General features: G+C 38.3%; 1 protein-coding gene across 1 annotated transcript in view; it reads left to right on the forward strand.

Annotated features, from left to right (window-relative positions):
- The window catches only part of ADGRV1 (adhesion G protein-coupled receptor V1), a 594,013-nt gene that overhangs the window by 526,890 nt on the left and 41,956 nt on the right, over positions 1-25,167 (forward strand). Inside the window, exon 87 of the mRNA XM_015140403.3 lies at positions 2,120-2,241. Within this exon, the coding sequence (XP_014995889.3) occupies positions 2,120-2,241 (122 nt within the window). The remainder of the gene's footprint in view (positions 1-2,119; positions 2,242-25,167) is intronic.

Here is a 25,167-nt window from a genome sequence, read left to right on the forward strand (position 1 = left end):
AACCTGCAGTGAGCTGTGCCAACACCACTGCACTCCAATCTGGGCAATGGAGAAAGACTTTGTATGACCCTATGCGAAGGAAAAGGAGAAGAAAAAGAAAAGAGAAAGAAAACAAAAAAAGAAATAAGGAAGGAGGGAGGGAGGAAGGAAGGAAGGAAAGAAGGGTAAAAGAAAGAATAATGGATAATATGCTAAATAAGCAGGAATCTATTAGTCTATATTAGAAAATAAATAAGTGGATAAATCAAACATTTGGTAAGGAAAAAGATATTTACATAGTTTCAAAGAAATAGCACAGATAAAACTTCTTAATTACAAAGGGAAAAATGCTAACTTTATAGTGAAGAATTTGTGCAGCCACCATCTTAATTAAGTGACCAAAATGAACATCTTCAGTAATGGGACAAACTGAGTTCTTGTGCCACCTGATAGAATGCTGTAAGATGAACGCAGCATCCCTTCTGTGATTTCTAACAGTTCATAATCTAAATCTAATCAGGAGAAATATCAAATAAACTCAAATTTAAGGACACTCTACAAGAAAAACTGGCTGGTAGTCTTCAAAAGTGTCAGGGTTACAAAAGTCAAGGACACACGGAAGACCCATTTGGGATTAAGAGTCTACAGAGACTGTAATCCCAGCACTTTGGGAGGCCGAGACGGGTGGATCACAAGGTCAGGAGATCGAGACCATCCTGGCTAACATGGTGAAACCCCGTCTCTACTGAAAAAGTACAAAAAACTAGCCAGGCGAGGTGGCGGGTGCCTGTAGTACCAGCTACTCGGCAGGCTGAGGTAGGAGAATGGCATAAACCCGGGAGGCGGAGCTTGCAGTGAGCTGAGATCCGGCCACTGCACTCCAGCCTGGGCGACAGAGCGAGACTCCGTCTCAAAAAAAAAAAGTCTACAGAGACATGTCAACTATACAAGGCTGGATCTCTGGATCTCTCTGCTAAAAAGGAAATTACCGGTATAATAAAATGGAATCTAAGAATGATAGTACTATATCGGTGTTAATTTCCTGATTTCATGGCATCCTGTTTATGTAGGAAAATGTCTTTGTAGAAAACACATTATTCAGAGGGTAATGGGGGATCAGATTGACAATATTCAATTGATTCAGGAAAAAAAAAAAAAAAAACTTTCTCATTGTACTCTACTTGCACCTCTTCTGTATATTTGAGATTGTTTCTAAATAAAATTAAATTTGAAAATTGCTAAAGTTGTAAGCAACTGTTTCAATTCCATAGTGCACGAGGATTTTAGGTGTTAATTGATGGTAGTGGGTAAAGAAGGGCTTTGAGGTCTGTCATGAAAGTTGTCAGTGGTGTGGTCTACCCTGATGTCTTTCAACAGCTTGAAAATGTGTTTATTTGTGACTGCAAAGATCTGATTCACTTTCTAACTCTTATATAACTTGTCATTTAAATATTAAAATCACCTCTGTACGGTTATTATTCTAAAACTCAGATAGCAAAGAAAATTCAAAATAAACAAGTGGAAAGGGTAATAAAGTCCCTTGAGCCTGAGAAAATCTATTCTGAAAACGTTTGAAACAAACTGCATTAGAACATGTGTAAAATAAACTTAGTTGATCATTATGAATCAGTCACTTCCTCTTTGCTCTTAAACTTACCAATAAATTTTGGTGTCTTCTCGGTCAGAAAAAGGATGTGAGTACAGGTTTTTCCAACACACACACACACACAACGTTATGTAATTTCTGTTATTAAGTGCCTGGTTGGAATATGCTAATTTCAGGAGCACACTACTGACTGCCATTTTCTGGTGGAACACTCTTTTAAGGAGATTTCTACAACTCCATTGTTGCTTGTGGTACTTTCTGAACAGTCCAGCAGGTGGTAGTCTAGGAGAGGAACAGTTCTCATCCTCCCCCATCCATCCCTGGACCTACCAGCAGCCCCATTTGCAAAACAGAAAGAATGTGGACTCAGCAATGTGCCTTCTCTCCTCTGGCATAAGAATGGGATTTCCAAGGTTGTTCTCTCAAAATGGGCACTTAGAATACCACAGAAAGAAGCCAAAAATAACTTTGTGTATACATGTGACTGTGCAGTATTCTGAAGCTCAAAAATTCTTTTTTTTTTTTAATTTCTAGAAATTCCACTGATTTTATATCTCTTTGCTCTGATTTCTGTGACATGGCTTTGGGGAGGACTACACATGGCCTACAGACACTTCTGGATGTTGGTTCTCTTTGTCATTTTCAACAGTCTGCAGGTAAGCCTTACAGTTTGGTTAGTGACAACAGACATTTATCTTAATGAACACAAGGCATAGAATTTCAATATTAAAGAGTCAGGCATCCACACACAGGTGAATTTGTGTATACAGTAACATCATATAGAGTTGTAAAATAAAATGATAGGAGCCTAAATCTTTAACATATGAAATATGACTGGGATTCTAACTTGCTCATTATACAGTTAGGGAAGACAAATATTTATTCTCCTTCATTTTGACAACATCGAAGTAACTACACAAACATATTTCTTTTTCAGTAGGATTGATGTTTATCAACTTTGCAGATGGCAGCCATGTAAGATCAATGCACATATTTGGATTGTGGCTGGGTCTAGAAATTAGATCAATTGAGGAGTGAAATAGTGATGTTCAAGCAGTCCCCTCTTAAGTGTGATGCTTAGTGAAATGAGAGTGTTTGGTTCACTAAAACATGACTGACATCTCCTAAGTCCAGCAGTGCCCAGCTTAAATTAGTTTTATAAGCATGCTTGGGTAACTAGAAATTATATAACTGCAGCAAAAATGAAAGCTGAAATTTTTAGTACTTTTGTTAAATGGAAAGATGTTGCACCCTGATATTAACAAGGAACAAGTGAACACATTTTCCTTGTTTTCCAAAGTAAAAAGATCTGCCCTAGACTAAAATAATTTCTTAAATTTACTAAAATTATCTCTAAATAGTCCTTCTTTTGGCTACCATCTTGCAAGGATCATGTGCGGCAAACATACAGACATATACACACTTTCAGAATTGTAGCATACAATTGAAATGTGACTCTGATCATTTTTTAGGTTTGCACCTGAGCAAATTCTTTAGTTAGATCATAGCTTACATGATGGTGCCTAATCAAGGCATATTATCAACTTAGGAAGGGGAAAATACAAAATAACTAAAACTTTAGAACCAAGTTGGTACAAGTTTCTATATAGGAAACTGTCTGTGGTTATAGTTACAGGTGAGCACTTACTATTGCCAGGTGGTAAAAAGACAGCTCAGCTTCTCTGGGATTTGATGATTCAAGGAGTAAACAATTAACTCTTAAGAATCCAGTGTGGCAGGTGCCATTTAAACAGAGCATTTTGAAAGTGAGTAGGGGCCTGTTGACCATCAGGGCAGAGGCTCGGTCTTGGTTATCTTTGGATCCCTAGGGCCTAGTGGAACTAAGAACAAGGTCCAAACCAACAACCTGCAGGTGTGTTGTGCTTGTCAGACACACAATGTTATACAAAAGATTGTTTTAGATTTTCAAATATTTGCTTCAAACTTTTAAAATCAGGAATTTTCACATTAAAAACCTGAATTGCTGGCTTTTTTTTCAAGGCAGTATTTACGTGGCAGCAATTTCCAAGCCCTGAGCAGACCTGATATACTTCATTCATTTTACTTGCCCCTGAGATAATCACACATTTAATGCTTATTAAATAATAAATGAGTATATGGTTAGAGATGGGAATTTCAGGCAGAGAAAACTGTTAGCCAAGGCTGCAAGGGAAAATGACTAATCTTGCCTAGATTAAGCAATGGGTTGAGAAGGAAAAAGAAAGGTCTTGCAATTAGAAAAGAAGTGGTGGGAGAGGAGACAGAAAGCATAGATTGGTTTAAATGCCAGCTTTCTATGCTCAGGATGCTGAACTTTAGTCTTTAAGCAAGGGGAAGCCATCAAAGTTGTGTTTTTTCTTTGTTTTGTTCTAATTTTTTCTAATCTTGTCAATTAATTTTTTTTTTCATTTTGAATGGGATGACATGTTTGTACTGGAAGGATAATGAAATGTTTATGAGAGGATATTGAAAAAAAGAGCAGCTCTAAGTAGGTAGGTTATTGTCATATTTTAGACTATAGATGTTCTGGCAGTGTGCCTGGGAATAAAATGTAGGTAACAGGTTTGTGAGTTGTTACAGAGATAAACACTTTTCATTTTATTGTTTAATTGATATGTAATAATTGTATGTTTATGGGTACATAGTGAAGTCTTGATACATATAACATGTAATAAAAGAATTAGCATATCTATCATCTCAAGCATGTATCATTACTTTGTGTTGGGAATATTCAATGTTCTCCATCTAGCACTTTGAAACTATAAAATATTGTTAACAGTAGTCATCCTGTAGTGCTATAGAACACAAGAACTTAGTTCTTCTATCTAGCTGTAATTTTATATCTTTTAACAAATCTTTCCCTATCCCCCTTTTCCCCCTACCCTTCCCAGCTTCTAGTACCCTCTGTTCTACTTTTTACTTCTATGAGATCAACATTTTTTAGCTTCCACACATGAGTGAGAACATGCAATGTCTAATTTTCTGTTCTTAGGTTATTTCATTTACCATAATGTCCTCCAGTTCCATCTGTGTTGCCATAAATGATATTGGGTTGATGCAAAAGTAATTGTGATTTTTGCCATTAAAAATAATGACAAAAACCGCAGTTACATTTGCACCAACCTTTTCTTTTTTTTTTTTTGAGACAGAGTCTCACTCTGTCATCCAGGCTGGAATGCAGTGACACGAACTCAGCTTACTGCAGCCTCCACCTCAGGCTCAAGCAATCTCCCACCTCAGCCTCCCAAGTAGCTGGGACTACAGGCACATGCCACCATGCCTGGCTAATTTTGTTTGTTTGTTTGTTTGTTTTGTAGAGACAGGGTTTCGCCGTGTTTCCCAGGCTGCTCTTGAACTCCTGAACTCAAGCAGTCCACTCACCTTGCCTCCCAAAGTGCTGGGATTACAGGTGTGAGCCACCGCACCTGGCCATCATTCTTTTTTATGGCTGAATAGTATTCCATTGTGTATATTTACCATTTATCCATTCACTGGTTATTGGACACCTAGGTTGATTCCACATCTTGGCTATTGCAAATAGTGCGGCAACAAACATGGGTGTGCAGATGTCTCTTCAATACACTGATTTTCTTTCCTTGGGATAAATGCTCAGTGGCGAGATGACTGGACCATATGTAGTTCTATTGACAATTTTTTTAGGAACATCCATACCACTCTCTATAGTGGTTATACTAGCAGCGTAGAAGAATTCTGTTTTCTCTGCATCATCACCAGCATTTATTTTTTGTCTTTTTGATGATAGTCGTCCTAACTGGGGTGAGATGATAATTCACTGTGGCTTTGTTTTGCACTTGCCTGATGATTAGTGATGCTGAGCATTTTTTCATATATTTGTTGGCCATTTGTATAACTGTTCAGATCATTTGCCTGTTTTATTCAGATTGCTTTTGCTGTTGAAATGTTTGCGTTCCGTGTATGTTCTGCGTATTAATTATCTGTCAGATGAATAGTTTACAGATATTTTCTCTCATCCTCTAGGTTGTCTTTTTTACTTTGTTTCCTGTTGTGCAGAGGCTTTTTAGTTTGACATAATCCCATTTGTTTATAAACTAAACATTTTATAAAAATGCTTCAGAACATTGGTCTAGGAAAATATTTTATAAATAAGAATCTTTAGATTCTTATAATTTTGTAAATAGATTCTTATTATATTTATAAACCTTTTATTTATATTTAATAGCCTTTAAAACCTTTTCTTTATATTTAATATCCTTTTATATTTATAAACTTTTTATAAATAAGAATCTATTTATAAAATTATAAAGTGAAGCATTTCACCTTGTTTTCTTCCAGTAATTTTATAGTTTTGGGTCTTACATTTAGGTCTTTGATCCATTTTGAATTGGTTTTTGTATAGGGTGAGAGTTGGGGGTCTAGATTTTTTCTTCTGCATGTGAACATCCAGGATTCCTAGCAACCTTTATTGAAGAGGCTTTCCTTTCCCCAATTAATGTTCTAGCTGCCTTCTGTCAAAAATCAGTTGGCTGTAGATAATGGGGATTAATTTTGTGTTTCTCTATTCTGTTCCATTGGTCCACTTGTCTTTGTTTATGCCAATACCATGCTGTTTTGGTTACTATAGCTTTGTAGTATATTTTGAATTCTGATAGTACAATGCCTTCAGCTTTGTTCTTTTGCTCAGGATTGCTTTAGTTATTTGAGGTCTTTTGTGATTCCACACAAATTTTAGGATTTTATTTTATTTTTTCTATATCTGAGAAGAATATCATGGGTATTTTGGTAGGGGTTGCATCGACTCTGTAGATTGCTTTGGCTAGTATGGTTGTTTTAACAATATTAATTCTTCTGACCCATGAGGAGCATGAGATAAATATTAATGAAATTTGGTTAACCAATTAAATATAGGAAGGTAAAGTATGAGAGAGGAACATCACTTAGAAATTCCTGGCTTGAATGAATGGCTGGGCACTGATATCTTTAGTCCAAGTGGAGATCACATAAAGAGCAAGGTCTGGTGAATAAGCAGTGAAGTTGGTGAGATTTAGGAGACATTGCTAAGTACTGTATACCAATGTTTTAGTAACTGGGTACAGAGATAGGGCTAATGAAAGAAATTGTTAATGAGTGATCAGAGAGCTAGGAAGAGAACCTGGACAGGGTTTGCAGTTGTGGGTAGAAAAGAAAGTTCAAGAGGACGCAATGCCTAACTCTGGCTAGTGTAGCAGAGAAGTTAAATAGGATGAGAACTGAGGAACAATGCAGTCTACAGCAGCGGTTCCCAAAACCGTTATGTGCAGCAGAATTCCATGGGGAACTTGTTAAAACACAGATGTTATGCCCCACACCCAGAGTTTCTGATACAGTAGGTCTGGGTGGAATCTGATCATTTGCATTTCTAATAAGTTTCCAGGTGGTGCTGATTTGGCTGGTATAGGAGCTACCGTATGAGAAAAAGAAGTGAAATAGAGACTGCAAAGAGAGACAGAAATCGCTTAGGAAGGGAGGTTGGTTGGTTCAAAGGAGATTTTTTGGTTTTGTTTTCTCGTGACAAGAACTAACAGAGGAGAAATTGACATCTATAGGAAAGATTTATTGTCATGGCAAGATCATGGACGAGGCAGGAAGAACAGAAGAGATAGAGGGCTTCTCTGAGGGAGGAGTAGCAATGTTTTTTGTTTTGTTTTGTTTTGTTTTCTCTGAGGCTGGGGAAAGAATAAATGATTGGTGAACATGAAAAACTACTCTGGAGCTGAAAGTGTGGAATGTTGGCATTTGCATGTAATGCCCTCTCTTTTGTCTTAAAGGCAAGAGGCAAAGTCATTTGTTGAGAGGAGTGGGTTCAAAGCATGAGATAAAAATTTTAAAAAGGTATGGAGCAGTTTTTAGACAGAACATACATAACTTAAACTATGTTGAAAGATCATCAATAAATGGATTGCTTAGAGAGAAATCAGTGGGATTCAGTGGAGATTAGACAACTTAAATCTGTAATTGAGCCAGTCAGCAGTAATTAAATAAATGTAAGCCTTAGGATTATAATGGTAGCCTGGGTAACCTATCAAACCACATGCACAGGAAAAGTTTATTGAGCTTTTATGGAGGTTTGTAAAGAAAGGAGGACTGTGGAACATAGTAGTATATATCACTGGTACATACAAGAAAACATTTTGGTCTCTTTCTTTGAAGAACTTACTAGAAACTAAGAATAAGTAAAAACTAAAAATATTTTAAACTGATGTTTAATGAGCTTAATTCAATCCAGGTGACATTACTGAAGCAGCAATGATTATTTGTACTGCTGTTGGTTGGTACCTGGCACACTGGCACATTCCTGGTACCAGGTGCTCAGTGAATCAGTCCTAAAAGTAATGTCTATTAAGAAACACCTGGAAAATATCCTTTCTCTAGAGTTTATTTTGGTTCATTTAACTTATAAATCGCTTGAGGTATTCAATTTAGGCCTTTCCATGGAATATGGCTATATAGTATTAATAGTAAGATTTTTTAAGTATGTTCCATAAACACTTGTTTGTTTCCTCCCTGCCCCCCCCCCACCCTCAGATGGCTTTCATATTTCTCTACTGACTTTTGTCAACACCTATGACCATAAAAGCATATTATGTATCTTATGCTTGTTTACTACATTTTGCTTAGAGGAGATTACTGACTAATTTTTTATCCAGATTATTATGATGTCATAGGTGCTCTAAAACTGATTATTGAAAGGTGATATTTCTATAATATTCTGATCTTTTTAATCTTTTAAGTTTTTTAAAAATATTTTTCAACACACACTCTAGAATCTGAGGTCTCAGGATCTCTAGCCACCTCTGTCCTCTTTCTCTACAGTCTCTTTTTTCCTTTGAGACTGGGTCTCGCTGTGTCTCCCAAGCTGGAGGGCAATGACATAATCATAGCTCACTGCAGCCTTGAACTCCTGGGCTCAAGCAATCCTCCTGCCTCATCCCCACAAGTAGCTGAACTACAGGCACACACCACCATGCCTGGCTGTTTTTTAATTTTTATTTTTTTGTAGAGACAAGGTTTTATTATGTTGCCTGGGCTGGTCTTGAACTGCTGGCCTCAAGTGATCCTCCCACCTCAGCCTCCCAAAGTGCTGGGATTACAGGCATGAGCCACCATGTCTAGCCTGATTTTTTGATATTTAGTGTCTGATGTATTTTAAGTAAGAAAATCTTGATCACTTAAAATATTATCTAAAATATTTACCTGAAATTTATCACTTCCTAAAATTTTAAAGTTGAACTACCAAACTTATAATACATTTGCACATTTAGGAAAATGTATGTGAGGTATTTTGCAAAGCATTATGGATACAAATGCAAATATAAGGTTTAAAAATCATCATTCTAAACATTTACTGTTAATTTTTATTGCTGAATACTCTTCCTTGAACTATAAGGACTTCTTCTCGTCCAAGAAGTGAACTTTTACTCAAAGTCTTACTGGTCTATCCTTATTCTTTACATTTTCTTGATCATTTAAAAAAATTAAACTGTTGGATATCAAGGGTGAGCAGAACATAGAGAATGAAGGTGAAAATGCCCTTTCAGCTTATTCGATCAGAATTTGTTCCTAATTCCAGTAGCTACTATATAACATGTGAGCATGGTCTTGATAATTGTGTTTTTGCCACTTCCCCATGATGTGAAGTTAACAAATCCTGATTTTCATTGTGCTTTATTTTTTGTCAAAAGAAGGACTCTGACTTCAAGAGAGAAGAAAAGTACTTTTTTACCTACATGCCTAGTGAGCCCAGATTCCAAAGGCCTTGGGGTTCTATGTTTCCTTACGCTGAATGGGCTTTCCAAGTGCATTGATCATGGTGGCCGCCACGGCGCAAGACTCACCTCCTGCCAGCTTTCCAGCCCCAGCAGGAGAGAGCTTATTCCTAGTTAAGAAAATCCTATGGAGGACTGAATGGTACCATCCTGGGTTGCATCCCATGCAGGAACCAATCACAGGGTAACAGGTACTCTGGCCAGGCCTGGGTCATGAACAGAGTCCAATAATGGAAAGACTCAAGCTGGTTTCATAAAAAACCACATGGAATGGAATTCCTGCCAGAAGAAAGGATTCTCTTACCAACAGAAGGGGGCAACAGTGCTAGGCAGGCCAAAGTAACAGAAATCCACTGTACTTACTTTCTAAATCTGCTTGTTCATTGATACAAGTTTGGGACAAGGCCAGCAACAGCTTCTGTCACAAAATTAGGAAACTTTATCAGTGTGATATCAGTTTGTTAGAATAGTGCCTGTGATCTATCATATAACCAATGTCTCTATATTGTCCACAAGAAATTCATAAGAAGCTATGTTTAATATTTTTTATTTTCCTGTTCCATTAATCCAATAACCTCTATTTAAAAAAAAAAAAAAAAACTGAGCTGAGTTTGTCATTTCTAAGGGGATTCATGCTAATACTTATAGGTTGTAAGTTTCTTAAACTAATCAGGCCAAGGTATATCCAAATTTGTATCATCATTTATTGGTAACAATCACCAGGTTTATACTCAGCTGGAAGACCCTGGCAGAACCCTGTCAGTTAAAATATTGAAAATAGCTACTGTCCAAAGCTTGCAGGTGTTCCAGGCTTCCACCCATTGAGATTAGAAGCATCTCTAGGCTTCCAGACAGGGATCCTCCAGGATGCTAGTGCAGCGCTAGACCTGCAGCCATTCTGATTGGGCAATGCTTATGCCACACTCATTATTAAATATTTTGCATGTCACTCCTAGCTGTAATTATGTGCTGAAATATTTCTTCTAATTTTAACATGAACCAGTCAGATTCAGGCTGAAATACAGCATTTATTTCAGGTTTTCTTCTAGGAGGTCTCTCACACTTACTGTGTTAGAATTTCACTGACAATTTTCTCACATGTAGAGAGAATCCCATGTAAGATAATGAGAGTAGCCAGCAGTAACAGACGTGTGCTGCTTGGAGATGCTAGAAAATCCATTTGTGGAGAAGGTTCATATGCATAGAAGCTTTCCAAAATCTGAAACGCATTCTTCTTGGAATGCATAAGCTGGCAAGTGAGCAGAGCTTTGCACAGTGTTGGGATATGACACTTCTCAGTATGTCAGTTATGAGACTGCATTCTCCAGAGTACTGTTTGACTGTTTCTCTGTGACTGACTTGTACATGTTCGTTTGTACAAGCATCTGGTCTCGAGATGTTCCCTGGCACGTTTTGAATCATTCCCTATTTCAGAGAGGGGAGTTACAACATGGGATTTGTAGCTAAAAATATGTAGTCCATATTCAGACTTAAAGAGCCAGTTGGTTAAAATCATTTTCATTCCTAGCCCTGTGTCTTAAGCTACTAAATGACTGGGAAATAAGTGATTGAAAGATGGAAACAGTTTATTCTGTTTTTTAAAAATTGTTTTTTGGTGGTCACTAGAGTGCCTTAAACACAGAAAACATTTCTCTTATTTTAAAAAAACAAACAGTTCTCTCTCTCTCACTCTCTGTCTCTCTCTCTCTCTCCACCCACCCTGCCTTTTACCCTTTCTTTTCTTGTTTTCTATGTGTCTCTTGTTGATATATGTTGAATTTCAGTTTTAAAATTAAAGCCATCTTTTAGGAAGAAATTTTCCCAAATGAAAATAGTTTTTGAGGTATCATAAGAAATGGAACATATTTCTTTGCTCATAGAAAATATAGATTCCATCCCAAATGGAATACTGGATCAAATTAATAATCCCCCTTCAATTCTCACTTAGTATCCAGAAGGGTTCAGTGCAGGTGTCTGCTTAGATACAGTACATATTTAGTCTTGCCTGCCTCCTTTTGAGGATAAACAGCTCTTGGGAAATACACATTGTTAAATAATCGGTTACAGAGGACTAATTGTTTCAAGGCACTCCCTTTCCAATTGCTTTCCAACAGCCAACAGTAATAAGAAATGTCACTTTGTTTCCATTGGAGACTAGCACATGAACTATTCATGAAGAGCAGAAAAGCAGTCTTCCCAGAAAACCCTGGAATAAACATGTAGAAGCCAGGGGAGGCTGGGACTCTATCATTGATTTGTCCCAGAGCCATGTCAAATTCAGTGGAAAAAAAAATTCACTAAATTTGTTTTGTAAAGTGAGAATTCAGAGAGACTAATGAATGCCTCATGCGCTCTTCAGAACATCCCCAAAGGTTTCTATAACTTCACAGATAAATACATAGAAGCTGAGACAAGGTGTACTTAAATTTTCTTAATCAGGTTGTGCCACTGTGCCCTGTGTTCAGCAGCATCTGGGCTGGTGAAACATCTCTGTGTTTTTGAGCAACAAGCTAACTCCATTTCACAATGAGTGACAGTGTCTGACATTGGCTGCTCATTAGCCTGTTGATTGGCCAGGCATCATTCTTTAGATAGACTGCAGGATTTTCACTTTTGTTTCATCTGGGTTATCTAAATAAAAGTGTCAAGGTCTGATCTGCCAGTAAACATCTTCCACAAATACAGTTTTAGTAATGAGAGGCTTGAACTATACCTTTTCATACCTGGCTCCCTCCTTCCAAAGAGGTGCCTCCGTTTCTTCTGCTCTAATTCGTGCTATCTTTTAATCTTTTAGTTTTTTTTTCCTGTGATGTTTCCATTTTCCGAGCGTTCTATGATCACATTTATTGCATTTTAAACAATGTATTAATAACGTGCTTTTCCTGGGCTCTGTGAGCCTTTACTTTGCCTGCAAAAAGATCTAGCACACTCCAGTACTTGAAAGAGCAAACGTACAAGATTTAAACTAAACAAGATGCATACGTCCTCTTCAAAAGAGTTCGAGAGAACAAAGCAAATGGCATTTGGGACTCGTTTTTACCTGGTCATTCAAATTCATTGTCTTCATGTTAACTGATAATTTTTTCCAGGATCTAAAATTTTATTTTTATCTCTCGTATTACTCAAATGTTGGGGTGGGGAGAATACATTTTTAAAAAAATACTTTTATATGAATATTTTACACCAACATTTTGTAATGTTCAGCCGTCAGATTTAGTAGAAGATGCCTGTAGTTAAGTGTCAAGCAACCTCTATTTTACCGAGCAACATGCATTATCCGCTTTTCAGAGGTGCTGATTTTGGCCCTAAATTTTGTCCTAAGGACTGTGTAAAAATATATGTGTATAAATAAAATCTGTAAACTATGCAATATTTTACAAGTGCAAATCATTATAGATGAATAAATGAGCAAAAAGAAGTGTTTATCTCAGGATATATATAAAGAAAACTGAGAGGCCAACGAGCTGAGACTGTAAACCTAGTCTTTGACTCTTCTCTTACGGCATAGGCTCTCCCCATCAATGGTGGCATTCACTCACAGGTATTTCCTTCGTGCAGCTCCCGTAGCTCCTCTGTAACTACCATCACATTCCTTGGTTTACAGTGTAGATCTGTTGTATGTCATTCATCTGCTGTCAGATATGTACCAAACACCTTTAGGCTCAAGCAGGTAACTTATATGGCTGAAATGTGCTTATTGTGAGACTATAGGGATCAGTGGGGACTGCAGAAGAACTGGAGAACTCACACTCCTCCTAAAAGCGCTCAAATGCAAATGAAAAAAGCGAACACTGTGCGGGCCAAGCAAAAGCTATTACAGGCTAAATTTCCATGGATGGCAGTCAGTGTGCAATCTCAGGATAAGTTCAAATTTTTCCCTCTTAAGAGAATTTAATTTCTTTTGGAAGGCAAATTGAATATAGGCAGACCACCTTGATCCAGTAGAAAATGGGTTTCCACAGCTCAGAGATTACCTCCCCATTGAGGCCTTCCTTTACCTCCTCTAAGAGAGTCAGTTGTTCCATAATTATAGTCCCTCAGTATATTGTCTATATATTCCTAATAAATCCTAGCATATTGTATCATTAAAAAAAGAAAGAGGCTGTGCACAGTGGCTCATGCCTATAATCCCAGCACTCTGGGAGGCCGAAGTGGGTGGATCCCCTGAGGTCAGGAGTTCGAGACCAACCTGGCCAACATGGCGAAACCCCGTCTCTACTAAAAATACAAAAATTAGCTGGGCATGCTGGCATGTGCCTTTAGTCCCAGCTACTCGGGAGGCTGAGGCAGAAGAATTGCTTGAACCTGGGAGGCAGAGGTTGCAGTGAGCCGAAATCACATCGCTGTACTCCAGCCTGGGCAACAGAGTGAGACCGCATCTCAAAAAAAAAAAAAAAAAAAAGCCAGGCACAGTGGCTCACGCCTGCCATCCCAGCACTTTGGGAGGACGAGGCGGGCAGATCATGTGGTCAGGAGTTTGAGACCAGCCTGGCCAACATAGTGAAACCCCATCTCTACTAAAAATACAAAAAAAAAAAAAAAAAAACCGATGGGCATGGTGGCAGGAGCCTGTAATCCCAGCTACTTGGGAGGCTGAGGCAGGAGAATCACTTGAACCTGGGAGGCGGAGGTAGCAGTGAGCCGAGATTGCATCACCGCACTCCAACCTGGGCAACAGTGCGAGACTTCACCTCAGAAACACAAAACCACACAGAAAGATGGATGAGTGCAGTGGCTCAAGCCTATAATCCCAGCACTTTGGGAAGCTGAGGTGGGTGGATCACCTGAGGTCAGGAGTTCGAGACCAGCTTGGCCAACATGGTGAAACCCCATCTCTACCAAAAATACAAAAATTAGCCAGGTGTGGTGGCAAACGCCTGTAATTGCAGCTACTCAGAAGGTTGAGGCAGGAGAATTGCTTGAACCCGGGAAGCGGAGGTTGCAGTGAGCCAAGATCACACCACTGCACTCCAACGTCGGCAACAAAGCAACTCTGTCAAAAGAAAGAAAGGGAAGGAGGGAGGGAGGAAGGAAGGGAAGGAAATGGGTTTCAGGCCATGTGAAGGTTAACCAATCTATTTATAGTTTTCTCTCTCTTGAGACAAAGTGGAAATTTGCGGAGGGGACCCAGGACTCCAGTGAAAGCCTATTGTGTTTTCTAGAAACCTCCCCTCCTTGTCTCTGAACTCCATTTTTTCATTCCCCAATACTATGAGACTCTTGAATTCATTACTCAGCTTCTTAGCTTCTGAGCAGCTGCTTTCTGCTTAGTCCCCATAGCCTTTCCTCTCATGCACAGGCAGCTTCACAAGTGTAACATGCCGTCATTTCCTTTTTCTTTGGAATCGTGGCTCCTCAAGTCCTGGCTGCCTTGGAGGACTTGAACTCTGTTATTTATCTCCCCAACCGTGTCAGATTCCTGCAAGTCTCAGGCTGCAACTTTCTGTTCAGCCTCTAGGCATCTCACTGCAAACTACAAGATCTCTCATAGGAAAAAAAACAGCGCTGAATATAGGGCTCCCCAATAAATGGGTTTTGCTTCTCTCCAGGATCTTGGCCCCTCAACTACTGGCTGTTTTGAGTACTCCCTGATGCCTTTCAACCCCTATTTCATTATTGTTCTTGTTCTTGTGTTATTGGTTTTGTTTGTGTTCCTATTTTTGTTATTGTATAAGTGTGTGTGAAAACATTTTTCTCCAGTTTAAATAGTTGTACTCAATGAGGTTAATCTGACATACACTACTCCATCAGAGCCGGCAACAAAAATCTCAATACATTTATTTCAACAAATTATATCTAATAATTTTTAACATATACTGATTGCATACTAATAAATGAAGATATTTAGAGGTGCTGAAATTCATCAGGTATTTAGTGGATACCTTTTAAAGCATATACTCCTGGGCCGGCATCCTAAGAACATCATGATGAGGAAGCCTGTACATGCAACGTCTTATGGTCAGCTGATGAACTGTACTTTTTCTTGCATTCACCAAAACTAAAGCAATAAATATGGAGGTTGAGTAAGATCTTAGAATCTGTAATCCATCAATTGAAGATTGAGATTCAGAAATGATATTTCAGCTTCAGAATGGCCACACCTATTTCACAAAGCTGAAATAAAACAATAGGAAAAACAGACCGGCCAGGTACAGTGGCTCATGCCTATAATCCCAGCACTTTGGGAGGCCAAGGTGGGCAAATCACTTGAGGTCAGGAGCTTGAAGCCAGGCTGGCTAACATGGTGAAACCCCATGGCTACTAAACATACAAAAATTAGCTGGGCACGGTGGTGGGCACCTGTAATCCCAGCTACTTGGGAGGCTGAGGCAGAAGGATCGCTTGAACACAGGAGGCAGAGGTTGTAGTGAGCCGAGATCATGCCATTGTACTCCAGCCTGGGCGACAGAGTGAGCCTCCATCTAAAAAACAAAACAAAACAAACAAAAACAAACAGACTAATAACACAAAGGGCAACTACAACTAAAGGTACATGCGCCAAATGGATAGTACTGCAGGAAACAGATCTGCCGTCTCAGAATACGGATAGAAAAATGTCAACTACAGTTCTACTGAAAAAAATATAAAGAGCATGAATTCAAATATAAACTGAACTTTCTTTTTAAACTCTTTAGATAGATGGGTCTGGGAAGTTCTATCTTTAGTCCTGCAGAATAAACCAATTCCATGTCACTGTTTTCCTCTGCAAATATTTTAAATATGTTCTCTTTACTTTGAGAAATGGCATGAAACAGCAAATTGATAATACCTTGAAATACAAATCCTGTCTTATTAATTTTTAGTTTTGTGATTGTAGGCAAATTATATAATTTCTCTGAAATGAGGCTAGCACTACTTATTTTACAAGGCACCTATTGGAAATCAATCAAAGAATGTGAAATTTCTAGCACTTACCTGGTGTATATTAACATTAACTGCCTTTCTCTTGTCCTTAATATGATGCCATAACTGCATATGCATTTCATGTAAGATTACTTCACTGAAATCAGTTAGCAGTGATTTCTCTAATTCCCTTCGGTTAGTCTAATTGTTCAGTCTGTTCAGAAGCCCGATGATGTCACAGGCTGCATTTACTAAGCTACCAACTCAGTTATCTTATTTGGAAATAAGACCTCAATGTATGGGTGCCATATAAATGTGATGTAGACATAAAATCTGCCTGTTATATTTTGTCCTTTGTTCCATAGTTAATGTTTTCGGACATGTTGGGCCAGTACCATACTGCTAGTCTTGGAAACTCTGTTATAAAGTGGTAATATAGTCAAGCATTGCAAAAAGGGGGCCACTACGCTAGGCAGATAATATTTGATTTGGCATGTGATACTTAGGAAGAAAATTGGTAAAATCAGGATTGGCTCATTACCTTCATAAAGAATTTTCAGAAAGTTTTGTTTGCATGTTGATTGCTAGAATAGGGAGTACCCAGAGGAGTACTATGCAGCATCACCTATCAGGAATACAATTATTAGCTAAGACTAAATAATAGTAGGTAAAAAGTAGGTAAAGTAGAATGTTAAGATGGTCATTTAAAAAGGTTTGCAAGAAAAATCTAATATGTAACCATTTGAGGAAAACAAAAGAATTTGAATTCATCAGAGTACTCCTCATAGCACAATTGATTATAAAATTTTATAGTAAAATTTTTATTTGGAAAATTTGTAATGTCAAATTTATAAAGTAAATTATACATAGTTTATTGTTGGAACCAATATCATAACACTGGAAGTCTTATATTTATTTATGCATTCATTCAGAAACATTAATCTATCCAGACTATGTTCATGTATGTATTTGTAGACTGATTATTCTATGCCCTCAATATATATTATAATAAAAATCAGAACAAGAGCAATAATATTGATTAAGTGTTTATTATGTGGAATTGTACTTATTTCATTAAATCTTTGCAGCAACCTGAATGGTAGGGACTTTTTTTCCTGCCATTTTACACATGGAGAAACAAAGGCTTAGAGACTTTTAGGCAAGGTCACATACCCAATAAATAACATATGAGTGGGGAATCTATAATCAGTTTCCTCATCATGCACTGCAACGCTGAAAGAAGAGGACATTTTGTATTATATTGGAAATCTCAGTTTTGCTTTTTACTAAAACCATTTACTCAACTACTACACTGAAAATATTTGAATAACCGCACAATAAATAGCAACTCAAGAGCACAAGTGATCACTTCATAGTTAAATGCTAAACTGATGATACTAACAATAATTCCCTATCACTTATTCTGGGAATCATTGGGAAAGTTACTCAATTGCTGTAAGCCTCAGGTTCCGTCTTCAAAAAATGAGAATAATAATAGAACCCACCTTAGGATTAGGATTGTTGAGAGGACTGAGTAGTATAAATAATATATGTGAAGCATGGCCACGTGTGCAAAGCAGGAACGGTGCTCAGAAAATATTAGCTACTCTTATTGTCATTGTGGTGGTTGCTATCTAGTGTTATTTGTAATTATTCTTAGCAATAATAATAATTTGATAAGTTCACAGGAATATCTAGAAAAGTCAGAGATGGCTTTAGGAAAGATGTGGTCCTTAGCCAGGCTATAATGTTACCAAATTTGGATGAGTCTAGAGGCAAAGGAAGTCTCTTCAGGTTCTTCAGATAGACGTCAGGAATGGGAAAATGTACAAGGTGGGGAGAGCATAGTCATCCTTGTCTGGCTGGAATTAAGCTTATGTAGGATAATAAAGAGAAATACTGTTGAAAAGGCCTTGGGGGAGGGGGATGGTCACATGAGCCAAGTCTTTGTGTCACACTATTATGGGATCTATTTAAACAGTTTAAAGTAATTGGGGGAAAAAGCTTCTAAAAAATTATTTTTTTGTAAATACCATAACCCCTGCAATTATTGAATTCTGGCCTTTTACATTCTATCTATAAAGACAAATCCAAAGACAGCCACCAGGGAGTTTATTCCGCTGGAGGACAGAACCATTATGATGGATGCTTTGCTCCTTGCACTGATACTGACTCTGAGAATGAGCTCAGAGCAGCATGAAAAGAATTTACCATAAATAAATAATACATAAATACACAAACTGTAATCCAGAGTGTAATCTTCTTGAGATCAGGGGCCATGATTTAAAAATCTCCTATGCCTCTCATAGTTGTAACACCTCTTACAGTGCTAAGAACGTACTGAATTGAATTCCTGGCACACTTTTTTTTTTTTTTTTTTAAGACACTGCACAAATGAGCACTGAAGTGAAAGAACCTTATCTAATCCTTAAGGCATAGAGAATGGCACCAATCAGGGGCCCTCTGAACTTGGCACTGCTTGTATCTCTCTAAACTCACAGGGAAATCTCTTTTTTCTTTTCCTGTCTCCATCTCTGTTTCATCAACTGGAACTTCTTATCATTTTCTTCTCCTTTGAACATCTGTTTTCTATTGCATCCCATTGTTTTCATTTTTCATCTATCTTGATCATTCTCATACAGTCACAGCTCTGTTAGTAATCCCACAGATAACTGTGTATGACTTGTTCTCTGAGAGAGCAAGCCTTTAGCATACAAGGACTCATCTCTGCTTTAAAAAAGCAAACAAAGTTTTAAAATCCACCTAATAGTGTTCAGCAGGGAATTCTTTTATTTTTAGAAGACATGGTGAATTTTCCAATTCAGTAAGAGCAAAAAGAAATAATAAAACACCCAGATTTGTGCCATTTCAGAATGCCAGTGCACATTCCTAGTGGCAGTTAATACTGGCAGGTGCTGTGAGGAATCATACATAGGCAACTGGATTCCTGAAGTCAGCCAAGAGTTGATTGCTTATGTTTTTAGAGCTGTGTGAAGAAGAAAAATGTAGGCACACCACTGCTGTGCAGTCCACGGGAGTCTTACAGCTGCAGGCCCTGAAGCACTTTGAAAATCGTCCCTAATTGTCTTTTGCTTCTCTGTTACCAACTTATCACCTACCCCCATGGTGGCTTTCATGCTGTGTGTCACCAAAAGTTAGCCTCTGCTATATTCTAAGGAAGGAACTGGCAACTGTCCCACAGATGAAATCTAAATGTAATCTCCATAGTTGCAGGTAGAAGCAAACAAAATGTTTTAGAACTTTTCTTATCTTGACTTCAGGCATCATACCTCATATTTATCAACTTTGTAGCCAACTTTAGGGCAAACATTAAGAAGTAAACCACACACATCCACTTCTCCTTTGGTTCCGGAAAGTCTCTCCATTGGCGTGACTTTGTATCTTTATATTGGCAAATACTTGGCTCAATTATAAAAGTTATAGATCTTCCTCACTAGCACAAGTCTTTTCCAGCCCAAACAGCTATTGGATTTGCAGACACAAGGACAGCAGAGACTGCAGGACCTTGGCTTTGCTTGATCATTCAGAACCTTTTGGCAAAGGAAAAGGCACTAGTGAGTGCCTATCCAGCCTCAGGGCAACTCAACAGGAAGTAGAAAAAGTGTAGAAAAGGTGAGACTAGCAAGAACCAAATCTTGCTAGAGAGCTACTGACAAGAGGATAGCACTTACACCAGGTGCTCACTTGGATACTCAGGGTATCCAAGATGCTGCAAACTCCTGTGTCTACAAAGGCTGGAAGCAAACTCGCCTGGAGCCTGTGGTCAAGTGGGAGCATGCCTTGTAAGGGGGGAAGAAGGGAGATAAAGGGGCAGCAGCTATGTGGCTTCGGTTAAACATCTGCTGGTCAGGAAGCAGATCCAGTGTCAGTCAGATCTTCTGATTTTTCTAAAGAAGCCAGAAACCAAATTTTTTATTTGAAAGCTCCTAATTTGTGAATGGTGGCAAGTATTTAAGACAACCTTTAAACACTATGCGGGCCAATGAAAACCTGCCAGCAGGCAGTATTCAAGCTGCCAGTTTGTAGCCTCTGGCTTACCTAGTAGGCATTCCCTCATAGTCCATGTGGATCAGGAAAAAGAAATTTGTCCAACTTTGTCTATCTTTTACAAATTTTCTACACTGAACATTTTTTTCTAATCAGAGTTGTTTTTAGAGCTTTTGGACCCCTTTTCTGAACACAGTCTGGAACAAACCCCAGTTCCCAGGGTGGCCTCAGGATGATCCATCCCCTCGAGTGACCTCAAGTCCATAGCTGATCTGAAAGGAGAGAACAGAGAGTCTGGACATTCGGGGCCTGTTCTAGACTAGTGCAAAACACTGGGCTCCACGTGGCTCAGTACTACAGCTGCAGGGAAGACAAAAAGTCACTCATTCTAAGTCAGGTCAGAAGCTCTTCAGCTGTCCTTGGCAATGTGGAGTATAGCCATACAGAAGGGAATGAGATGCTGTGGGAGACAGAAGAGATATGAAACTATAGAATGGGGCCAGGCGCTATGGCTCACACCTGTAATCCCAGCATTTGCAAGGCCAAGGTGGGCGGGTCACTTGAGGTCAGGAGTTCGAAACCAGCCTGGCCAACATGGTAAAACCCCATCTCTACTAAAAATACAAAAATTAGCCTGGCATGGTAGCAGGCACCTGTAATCCCAGCTACTCGGGAGGCTGAGGCAGAAGAATTGCTTGAACCCCGAAAGAGGAGGCTGCAGTGAGCCAAGATCATGCCGTTGCACTCCAGCCTGGGCAACAGAATGAGACTCTGGCTCAAAAAAAAAAAAAAAGAAAGAAAGAAAGAAAGTACAGAGTAGAATGGGGAATATAGGGGAACACTATTTATTTCTAGTCCTCAACTATAAGAAAAAGAAATCAAAAGTAGAGGTGCTAAATCATGAGACCATGGGAGATGCTCAGTGCTCTTTTCTAGCTTGATCCATGAATGCACCCATCCTTATACCAGACTATCGGAAATCTTCGCCACAACCAGAAGCCATGCCAGGGGTGCAGTGGCTAGGATGGAGACAGCAGGCTATTTTTGTTCCAAGTGAAACAAAAGGCCAAGTGAACAGGTAAATACATGGGGCAACTCAAAAGGGATGTTAGCCCCGGAGCTGACTGGTATGTTTCTTCTTTATGGTGTGAAAGTCGGGCCAGAAGTCTGAGTAACCAAGTCAGGACCTGCAGTTTGGACAGGATCCGAGCTGCGGTTCAGAACCACAGCATTGGAGACAAAAGCAAGTCCTGCATGTCCAGTGTCATCTGGGCCTTGTGGTGTTTTCCTTTCTTCCTTTTGATAATGGATTTTTTTTTCCCCCCCAGAGAGGAGATCACGTCAGCCAAATATGAGGTACAGGCTCAACTAATTAAATATTTTTTGGTTTATTTACTTGTGATTTTAAAAGAATATGAAGCATGCTTGGGAGACATTTGTGTCTGGAAAGAGTTGAGCAACTCTAAAGCCGTAGCATGCAGCAATTGGTGAAAAATTGCTAAATTATGTTTCTTTTTTTTTCCGCAAAATGTCAAATGTTGTTCTTTTGCTTCTATAAAGGTCATTATGGTTTAAAGAGAAGAAAAAAAAAACAAACTTGGACCATTAACTTGTTATTGAACTTCAAAAGTGTTGTATTTACCAGTAAAAATAAATATAAAAATGTTTTGGTGGCTCTGAAACAAGAAAGACTGGATTGTAATCAAATTAGTGAATTTCTGGTACTTTCCTCTTCTTTTTGGGTCTTTCCATAAAAACAACAAGGAGAAGACTAATTCAACAGCAAAAGTTGTTTCTAAATACTCTATATGTTGCCTTGTTGTGGAATATGAGTTACCATACTAGATGAATGGGATGTCATACTTTTTCCCTCATGCTTTTCTGCCCTTTGATGTTTTTGAACAAGAATATAGCTGTGGAAATATAATTCTTTTAATGAATACATTTCATAGTGGCATTTCCCAAATGGTAACAAGGGACTTACTCCTTCAGCAGAAAAGTCCTCTCCTTTTTATAACTGATGATGTACTTGTATAAACACACACACACGCGCGCACACACACACAAAGAAAAAGAGAAAGTACTATTTGTTCAAGTTTATTTTCTAATAGCCATTGTTATTTATTAGCACTGTCTGCTCTAGTCATAGCACATTACTACCTCATATTTCTTTTTGGGAAAATTATTTTGGGGGAAAAAATAAAATAGCATTACTTAACGGTGTGAAACCATAAGTTTTTATTGGATTGTATCTTATAATCTTATTTCAAAGGCAGAGGGTAGGCTGGCAAAATGTAGGCCAGGAAATGATTATTGTTGTCACTGACAGAACACATACTAGTGACATTTTCAAAATAGAATATGCAGAAGTTTATCTTTAGTAGCTCTGCACCCAATTGCCAATGTTTTTCTCCTTCTCTTGCCCTCTCCCCACTACTCTCTAGCTTGTGTTCTTTTGCTGAACTTGGCTTACTCTCAGTTAATCCCTGCTAAAGATTTCACAGTGCTAGTTTCAGATATGTTTCCTGCCAGGATACTGGCATTTTAAAGAGGGAGTCCCAGACTTCCTGCCTGTCTCTCCTGCTCCTGGAGCAAAAGTGAACATACAAAAATCAGTTTCCCCTGGTCATTCTTTTTCCATGGGAGTAGGAAGCACAGCCTCTCCACCATGCTCCTGGATTCAAATCCTGGCTGTGCTACTTGCTAGTCCTATGATCATGAGCCAGTTACTTAACATCCCTGTGTCTCAGTTTCCTTATCTGCAAAGTGAAAAAGATGGTTATCTTACAGGGTTGTTGGGAGATTGAATGAGATAATATATATAAAACATTTAAAAGAGTGGCTATACATAATAAATACCGATAACTGTTCATTATTATGTTGTTACTATTATTCTGTCTTAGTCCATTCAGGTTGCTATAACAAATATATGGGTAATTTATAAACAACAGAAATTTATAGCTCATTGTTCTGGAGGCTGGGATGTCCAAGATCACGGTGCCAGCAGATTTGGTATCTAGTGAGGGCCTGTTTCTCGTAGACGGCACCTTCTTTGTGTCCTTACATGGCAGAAGAGTAAAGGGAAAAGGAGGCTAACAAGCTCCCTCAGGCCGTTTTATATCAGCACTAATCCCATTGATGATGGTAGAGCCCTCATGACCTAATCACCTCCTAAGGCCCCACCTTTTAATACCACCACAATGCCACAATGGGGATTAGGTTTCAACATGAATTTTGGAGGCAATTGCCAAACCATGGCAATTCCCAGCATTACCATCCTTGTTTTATAAGTCTCGTTTTCTGAATTGACTTATAATTACTTCTCCATTCCCTGAGCTGTTTATTGTATTAGAGTCAAAAGATGCTTCATTTAAATTAATTAATTTATTTATTTATCTATTCTGTTGCAGGAACTGTTGTAGGTGCTTTAGCTAAATCACAAAATAGACAAAATATCTGTCTGTTAGCAAAACGTACAAAAATGCCTGCCCTTGAGAAACATACATCCTAGCAGGGTGTGGAGGGTGGGTGAGGTAGAGACAATAGATAGATAATTCAAATAAACATAACTAAATTATGTAGTATGTTAGAAGATGATAAATTCCAAGTCCAGGAGAGCGAGGGGCGGGCCGGTGGGATAGGTGGCCAAGGAGAAGGCCTTGAAACCTTTGAGAAGGCCATTAATGAGCACGGGTAGAAGGAAGGCAGGGAGAGTCTCAGTGTCCATCTTCAGTTGCTTTTACTTCCTTGCATGAGTCACATAGTTATTTTTAAACTTTTTTACTGAGTAGAAATTTTGGTATGTAGTATTTCTGAGTACGATTATTCATTACAGTGAGTTCCATAACATTACTAGTACCACAAAGATAATATCTTTGAAACTAAACCTTTTGGTCTGTTTTTTGGCCTTTATCCTAAAATTTTCTATTGTGTTTATTATCTAGTATATTTGAATTTACCTCTCCAAAATCACCACAAAATAAAATTTTTAAATGTTTGTCTTGTTTTTCTCTCACCATTAAGTGGGGTTAATATTAGTTTCATTAGGTAAGGTTTCATTTTAAATTGTGGCCATTTGGTATTGCTACATCAAAAGGAAGTTAAAATTTGGTTGCCTAACATCACTTACCAATGTAGGTGTACTGTGAGCAAAAATAGAACAAAAATGCTTTATCTGGAGATTGAAAAAGTCCCAGTGGTGACTTTAGCATGACTGGAAAAAATCGTGTAACCCTCTAGTGAAAACCTCTGAAGTTAACATAATGAAGGATAGAAAAATTGACAGGACAAAAGCAAACTTCATGGTAAAATGTGGAAGTATTCCTCGAAAAAGGCTGTTCATAATAAACGTGGGTATTTTAGTTACAGGGTCAGGAAGAAAAATTTTAGATTGATTTATTTAGTTCAGATAAATTACATGAAAATATAAAACTGTAAAATTTTCTATAATGCTCTCTTTTATTTGAGCCTATATTTTTTCTAATTAATTTCTAAAGACATTTTAACTATTAAATACTAAAATGAATTATCACTTCAAAAGTGAGGTTTAAGACTCTCTAGAACTATGCTGTTTGTATTTATGAGACAGAGGAGAAGGGATAAGAGAGACAGCCAAAGACAGTCCCTTGGAGACTTGGGGTTTCAGCAGCTGTGCCATGGGGCAGTGCAGACCTCCGAGTGACCAGGTTTTCAGTCCAGGATCTTCAAGACTATCTGGAATAAAGCCAGCAGAGTGGACAGAGGGGAAGTCACACACTGCTTTTATTTCTCCTTCCTATTGCGTGTATTCTCAACATTCAGGACTTGCCTTCTCTGAATGGGTGAGAGTAGAGAAGCACAGAGGTTGACATCCCCGAAACTTGTACGAGAGTCTTTTAAACTCTGCTGCTGATATGATGTACAAACAGTGGTCTTTAAAAGTGCATATCATTCACTTTGGGTAGGTCA

Source organism: Macaca mulatta, chromosome 6 (assembly GCF_049350105.2).
Source record: "Macaca mulatta isolate MMU2019108-1 chromosome 6, T2T-MMU8v2.0, whole genome shotgun sequence".
Taxonomy (NCBI): domain Eukaryota; kingdom Metazoa; phylum Chordata; class Mammalia; order Primates; family Cercopithecidae; genus Macaca; species Macaca mulatta.